The sequence below is a fragment of the Borostomias antarcticus genome (genome assembly GCF_949987555.1).
Source record: "Borostomias antarcticus genome assembly, chromosome: 2".
NCBI lineage: Eukaryota > Metazoa > Chordata > Actinopteri > Stomiiformes > Stomiidae > Borostomias > Borostomias antarcticus.
The window spans coordinates 10216220-10224261 of NC_140235.1; the positions used below are offsets into that span (position 1 = coordinate 10216220).

At 44.3% G+C, this 8042-nt stretch overlaps 1 protein-coding gene across 1 annotated transcript; it reads left to right on the forward strand.

Moving 5' to 3' along the window:
- The first annotated feature begins 2224 nt into the window (after positions 1 to 2224).
- mrpl2 (mitochondrial ribosomal protein L2) lies at positions 2225 to 5355 on the forward strand. Its single transcript, XM_084452783.1, has 8 exons — positions 2225 to 2301; positions 2942 to 3024; positions 3128 to 3338; positions 3421 to 3562; positions 4114 to 4229; positions 4512 to 4622; positions 4797 to 4870; positions 4965 to 5355. The coding sequence occupies exons 2-8, from the start codon at positions 2953 to 2955 to the stop codon at positions 5172 to 5174; spliced, it is 936 nt and encodes a 311-aa protein (XP_084308909.1). The 5' UTR covers positions 2225 to 2301; positions 2942 to 2952; the 3' UTR covers positions 5175 to 5355.
- Positions 5356 to 8042: the final 2687 nt, after the last annotated feature.

Below are 8042 nucleotides of genomic sequence, written 5' to 3' on the forward strand. Positions count from 1 at the left end.
TACATTCACGTGGTGGTTTTACAGTGATAGCACCTATGGCTGATTTGTTATGATTTTTTTAAAGTTTTAAACTTTAGACTGTTGCTGTAGCGCCACCTTCAGGTTTATTGACCTACAATGCAGGTTGAGGACTTTGGGTATAGTACTGGAGCTTTGTGCAAATGTTGGTGATTTTTTGTCCACGGGAAGTTAGACTTCAGTGGAAGATGGAGAATAATAATAATAAGTAAAACATTTTGATGCATTGTAAGATCAATTTTGATAATTCAATTATCTGGTCAATGAGTTTGTGAATGACAGTTTGAAGATCCAGTGTAGCAACTTTAGTGTTAATTGATTGAAAAATGTGGGTTACAGGTTTTGTTTGCTTTTTTTTCATAATTGAACATTAACTTCAGCAGCTGTGTACTCAGTCAGTTGCCAATCAATCGATTTAGTCATTGTAATCCTCGGCGGGGGTTGGGTAGGGTTGCCAACAGCGATGTCTCAGATTCGTGGAGCTTGCTTTGGATTGTGGGTAACGTAGTTTTCTCTGTATGAAGTGTTGGTTCCAGAGGACAGAATTAAACATATTTTAAAAAATTCAATTTTTGAGATAAAATTCTGAAATAAATCATACTACATCTTGGATATGTGGCCAATGTTGTCACTTTTTATGAGGATGATCAGACATTGATTTGGCGAGAAATAATAGGAACTGTATACAGAACTGTTAACAGTAAAACTTTTTGATGTGCTGTGGGCTCAATTTTTCATATTTCAAAAATCTGTGAGGATCGTTTGGTAAGGACAGTCGGAAGATACAGTAGATCAATTTTGGTGTCAATTGAACAATAAATGTGGGAGGAGATAGGTTTGATAGGTTTTACAGTTTATGAAGAAATCAGAGTGATGGACTTCAAAATTCCTGCAAGGTCAAAGCGTATGAAAGTTTTGTCTCACTTGGGACTACATTCACGTGGTGGTTTTACAGTGATAGCACCTATGGCTGATTTGTTATGATTTTTTTTAAGTTTTAAACTTTAGACTGTTGCTGTAGCGCCACCTTCAGGTTTATTGACCTACAATGCAGGTTGAGGACTTTGGGTATAGTACTGGAGCTTTGTGCAAATTTTGGTGATTTTTTGTCCACGGGAAGTTAGACTTCAGTGGAAGATGGAGAATAATAATAATAATATAGGCAAATACAATAGGGTTCCGGCAGCTACGCTGCCTGGCCCCTAATAAATGGCTGCTGTGGAGTGGAGCTTTGCCTCCCCCAGAAGGAGTCCTCCAGGATGGTCCACCCTGTAGGCCTATCACACCAAGAGGAGGATCTGAGTCCTCCAAGATGGTCCACCCTGTAGGCCTATCACACCAAGAGGAGGATCTGAGTCCTCCAGGATGGTCCACCCTGTAGGCCTATCACACCAAGAGGAGGATCTGAGTCCTCCAGGATGGTCCACCCTGTAGGCCTATCACACCAAGAGGAGGATCTGAGTCCTCCAGGATGGTCCACCCTGTAGGCCTATCACACCAAGAGGAGGATCTGAGTCCTCCAGGATGGTCCACCCTGTAGGCCTATCACACCAAGAGGAGGATCTGAGTCCTCCAGGATGGTCCACCCTGTAGGCCTATCACACCAAGAGGAGGATCTGAGTCCTCCAGGATGGTCCACCCTGTAGGCCTATCACACCAAGAGGAGGATCTGAGTCCTCCAGGATGGTCCACCCTGTAGGCCTATCACACCAAGAGGAGGATCTGCCGGAGATAACACAATCAACACGGGCACTGGCAGGGCTGGTAGTTGTTTTGTTGTTGTTTGTTTCTCGTGGCCAACAGTTTAGTCATTCATTCGCAGACGTTTTTTCCCGCGGCTTCCTGCAGAGTGAGAAGGAGAGAGAACGCAGCAAGGGTCCGACCCAGGGGCTACAAAACGAGGAACTCTTTAGGTTTACCCTAGCCTACGTAAGATAGAGAGAGACTCCGGGATAAGGTCAGAGAGGCAGGACGGGAATGGAATTTGAGGGGTTTATTGGGCACGGAGTGGGAGGGGTAATCTGCAGGAAGGCTCTATTTACTTTCTTGGGTGACACACGGTTGTGGGGCAGACTGTAGTCTGTAAGCACTAGGATGATGACATGATGATGCACACTCTTGTACAGTAGGTGGCGGTATGCACCTTTAAGCTGTTTGCGATCCACCATAAACCCAAGGAAGAAGAAGAAGAAGAGAAAAAGTTTACCCTACGTCATCAGTTTGCGACTTAACATGCGAGCAAGTGAAGGACACCGGAGAGTGTGGTAATGAAATAGCCAAAAGGTGGGTAAATTGGCACATTTATGTTTCTGGTGCACACTGGTGGTTATCTAACCAACTAACTGAATGCATTCCTCAGGTTTTTAGTAAAATAAGCGCCATAAAACGCTGCCTCTTAACGGCTAGCTAACTAGCTAGGCTACAGCTAGCTAAGCGTCACGCATTTGACAGATGGCTAGCTACTGTAGCTGACAGCTGGTGACAGGTAGGCTGCTCGTTAGAGAGACGTTCACATACTTTGATTATGCGCTAATGAATGTATATGTATAGCTATGTTTGTCAGACAGCCGTACACAGCTGGCTCACAGTTTGGGTCCAAGCCATCCGGTACCTGAATGACTCAAATACGGCTGTAGCTCAGGAGGTAGAGTGGGACGTCCAATGATCGTAGGGTCGGCGGTTCGAATCCCGGCTCCTCCTGACGACAAGTCGATGTGACCTCGGGCAAGACAGTGAGCCCGAAATTAGCTAGCACCTTCCATGGCAACTGCCGCCATTGGTGTGTCAATGGGTGAATGAGAGGCCTTCATTGTAAAGCGCTTTGGATAAAAGCTAGATGTGTGCAGTCCATTGACCATTTACTGTTACATGTGACAACTAAAGAATCTGACTCTGGATGTTCTCTCCTTGCCGTGTTATCCAGGAGAGATTGTCATGGCGGTGTCGTCTCTAACTCGGGCGCTGTGCTCACTCTGTTTGTCCCGGCCAGCACTGTTACCTACTCAGGTAGGCTATGCCTGTCATGTGGTCTACCCACTCACCCTGTTGTTGCTAGAATGGAGGTGGTAGCATGGCAAGCTTGGCGCCTCATTGTCCTTTGGATCCCCAGGCGGTGGGACAGAGCGTGCTGAGGACTCTGGAGGCCGGGGCTGGCGGTCTCCTGTCCCCCGCTTCCTCCGCCTTCCTGCGGGCGGCGAGACAATGCAGAGGATTCCTGACAACGGCCTCCTTGGATCAGAACAGAACTAGGTGGAAGGAGAGGGAGAAGTACACCATCAGGCCCATCGGCATGAAAAAGACTGGAGGAAGAGATTACACAGGTGAGTTGCTATTAGTGGATTGAACTGAGCTGAAAAGGGAAAATGAATCTATACATTCATGTGTTTCTCTTGTGAAACACAGGCAAGATCAGGACTCATGGCATTGGGGGTGGTCACAAACAGAGGTACCGTTGGATAGACTTCCAGAGACTACGCTACGAAGTGGGCAAAGAAGACCAGGCTTTTGAGGAGAGGGTCGTTGAGGTCCGCTACGACCCATGCAGGCAAGGTTCCACCTTCTTTTTGGAGCAGGGCTCTTGTCCTACATGGACCTTCTGACTTTACTTGAGTACTTTTTACATTAGTCATTTAGCCGATACTTTTATTTTAAGTGACTTGCAATATAATTGCATTTAACGTAGGCAGTCAGTGTACTATTACTCATCAGAACTTACAAATGAATCTCCCCTCTGAACAAGTTATTGTGCCTAGTGGCCCTTAGGGCAGGAGCCTATCTCCTGATTCCTTAGCGTGAGGCAGTTTGTACAAGTATATGGACATGACGCTAGTACGTCGCAGGGACGTACCCCCAATCCAGCCCTTGATGCTGCGTGCCAAGCAGGGAGGCATTGGGTACAATTTTCATAGTCTTTGATATGACTAGCCCAACCTCCCAATCTCAGGGTGGACACTCTAACTACAAGGCCACTGAGCTGGTCCACTAAACAAGTGATTAAGAGAATAATCTAGTGCTAAAATCAAAGTGCAGCGAGAGTGGCAAGGTTCCATTTCCTCTTCATATCCTCTCCCCCTTGTTCTCCATGTTCCTGAGCAGATCTGCAGATATCGCCCTGGTGGCCGGAGGCAACAGGAAGCGTTGGATCATCGCCACGGAGAACATGCAGGCTGGAGACCTCATCAAGACATCAGGAACCATTGGCCGCATGGCAGGTAACGTCAGAGGCCGATCGTTGGGTGCTTGCTGAGTCTGTTGTCGCTGTTGTCCTGTGGAGTTTTTTGTTGCTTATTGTTTTAGGTGGATATGCATGTTATGCGTTACTGTCTGTCTGGTTTTTAAGACATCGGGGACCATATAAGTGTCTCACTTTTACATGTTATCCCTTGGATTTCTTCACCTGCAGTCTGAAGCATGTTGTCTCCCAGGTCTGTTCGGTGTAACATGCAGCGATGGCTTCAGTTTCTCATGTATTCACGGCCGTTCTCCCTCTCCAGTCTCAGCCAATGAAGGAGACTCGTACCCTCTGGGAGCTCTATCTGTGGGCACCTTGGTGAACAACCTGGAGCTCTACCCTGGGAAAGGCTCTGAGCGCATCCGCGCTGCAGGTAAACAACCATGTACTCTTCAAAAGTCATGAAAAGGATTGTTATATGGGGCTATGCACCACCATCAAACCTAAGACCCCCCTCCCTATTTTAAAATGAAGCCAGATTGGAGAGAGAGAGAGAGAGAGAGATTGTCACTTGTGCTGTTTTTGATCAGCTACTCTGTTTCTGCAGGAACAAGTGGAGTGTTGCTACGGAAGGTGAATGGGACGGCCATCGTCCAGCTTCCCTCCAAACGCCAAGTTCAGGTGAGACTTGATTTTTGTGATGCTGCGCGCTGAAAGGATTCCCTTTGCCAAATATATAGTTACACTATCTCCCACTTTCTGCTCTGGCTCACAGGTCCTGGAGACCTGCATGGTCACAGTGGGGCGCGTGTCCAACATCGACCACAACAAGCGCATCATCGGCAAAGCCGGTCGCAACCGCTGGCTCGGCATCCGGCCCTCCAGCGGCTTGTGGCAGAGGAAGGGAGGCTGGGCGGGACGCAAGATCAGACCGCTGCCTCCCATGAAGAGTTACGTCAACCTGCCCTCGGTCTCCGCTAAGTAACGAGAACTCCGGACACGTACGCGGCTGCTCTGGCATTACCAGGGCCACAGATCTCAGCTGCGCCACTTTAAGATTGGAACGGATGAATATGGACAAAGCTGTATGTTATAGCACTGTAAATTGATATGTATTCTATATAAATTGACCTTTGGCACCGATCAATTAAAGTGTTTTGACTGTAGTAGTTGTACTGTAGTGTAACATTGTGGGTCTCAGAAGACACGGCAAAAAATGACATTTATGGAAGGTTACAAATTTTATTAACACAGCTGCTTGTGAGAGCATGGGAAGAACAAACAATATAAAACTCCAAAACATATTTACATCCATAGTAAAACATGCAAAGATTAACCCATGTTTTCTTTAGTGGTAAATTTAAAAATACTGTCATGTCATTTAAAACAAGGTTTGTGCAAAGACATCTGGGTGGCATTTCAGGTTGCAGGATCAATGAGATAGCCCATTAACACCCAACAATAATGTTTAACTTCAACAGTCCACAATGAAAAGTAGCAACTATATCATGTCATATCAGCGAACTGGTAAATGTGGAGCTGCAGAATGTTAAATTGAGTCAACAGGCCATCTCATTGTTCCTCTGTTAAAATGTCCCCTGCTACCTCTAGCATTAAGGTCTGACACGCTCAGAAGTCACATACATTGAAATATAATAGTTGAGTTATGCCCTTTTAGTATGTTGAGTCTCCCCAGGGACAAACACAGCGCCGCCAAAGCTAGAAGTCTACAGCCAGGCTTGACATGAGTGATTATGAGGGCCAGGCTGTCTCTCTGTTTGGAGTAGACTGTGGACACTTCAAAACAAGGGCACAGGAGGGGATTAGAATGCACAGACACACGGTAGTTACCAAGTTTAAACATTTCAATATGAAGAGGCAAAAAAAACGAGAACACAACCACGGAACAAGCCACCAAGTCGTCTGCTTGACACCACAGAAGGCGTTTACTCTCACAGTCAATACGACTATCCCTTCAGTCTCTGTAAATCACTCACTACTGAGAAATCTGAAAATGTTTAGACAAGCCTCAGCCTTTAAGGGCTATTTCAAATGGCCCTGCAGACACAAGGTCTACATGTCTAAAATTTACTTCAGAATACAGTACTTCTTCAATTAGAACACAAAAGTGTCTATTGAGGATTGGAACTAAAATGTCTAAAATATAATTTCAAGAAAGTGCATACTTGAGGGAAAATGTTCCTTATGACTAACAGGATAGGAGTCTTATTGCATTGTAGATTTAAGCTTCTTAAGGTTCTTACTATGGATTAGGGGAACACATTTGGCATTGAGAGTGAGGACAATTTACATTTTAGAGTAAAAATGTGCTTTTCATTTCAAAGATGGGGCGGAATTGTGATTGACATTGACTGCTTTATATCCATACAGCACTATAAAAAGCCAGCATCAAAGTTTATAGTCTTCATTTAAGCACAAAAACAGCAATATAGAGATTGGAACTAAAGTCCCTTTCTATGTCCAACAATTTTCCTATTGCAAAAAGTCCATACAGTAACACTATTCAAGGAGTACCATCAAACACTTGCTCAACACACCTACACAGACACACAGGCAGTGACTTGGACACCTGGCAACGCTCAACAGGACCACACACACTCACTTACCCAACTCCTTTTAAAACAGACGTCTTCCCAGTAGAACCACCCATATTCCCAGTATGTCCAAATGCACAAAATTTAGGTTGCTAATTCATTGTGAAATACATTTTAAGCAGAAGCTAATCACAAGTCTATATATTATGAAATATAAGCCGCCTCATAATAGTTTATCAAATACAAATAGTAGAAACCATGGGTTCAGATCCACGCCAAGGTACACATAGTGTAGGGTTAGGGATATGTAACACATAGGATGGCTAATCAGACAACATGGGAATGTATCTATTATACAAGGTTTCGTTTTGGCCTTGAGGACTGACGGGCAAGAGATTTGTTTCAAACAAAGAGACACGTGGCAGTCCGACAGTGTTCTAGAATTGGGTTCCCTTCCACAGACATCGGGAGTGAGGCACATAGTCTAGTCTAAATGATTAGTACAGTGTAGAGTTTGCTACTTTTGTTGTGCTTTCCAAAACTGAAATTGAATTGCAAGAACACGAGCTGTGACCGAATGTGGAGTGTAGGTGGTACAATGAAGCCACACTCAGGGGAAAAACACAGAAGGTAGCAGATGGTTGAAAGTGACAGGGGTTGATAATAACTAAGACATGAACTTTGGCACATAACATCTGAAATGGAGATGTATAACAATGAAAATGCAAAATATCAACCAACTGAAATGAAAATACAGTGAGAACTGTGAAAGGGGGGTGAATGAAGAGGTTAGAGAAATGATGGGCCTTCGACATACAGTAAGACAAGACAGTTATACTAAAGGGAACCTTACATTTGGCATTCAGCTGTAAGAGAGTAACAAAACACATGATCCTATGATGACTCTACCTCTAAGTGGTTTTCACATTACGGACATCCCAAACCTTACCGCATTCTCTACTTACACTAGAACTAAAGTATTTCAAATTCTTTCAGTCACCGTTGTTCAATTTCTAAGCTATACGTATATAGCTCTCTTCCCAACAGGACTCAAGCGTTTGATTCAGTCAGAATATGTATGTGTGTATGCATGTATGTATGTATATATTATAGCTACATTCTTAATAGCTAGCTCACTTACTACCTGGGCAGAGTTTGGGTTTTGTTTTGCGCTTAAAAACAAAAAGGCAGATTATTGTAACAGGTTTAGTTATTATAAAAAAAAGAAAAAGAGTAATTATTTTTGTAAAAAATAAAGTCAGGGACTAGTAAGAAACCAGAACATTTAGACTGAAGAG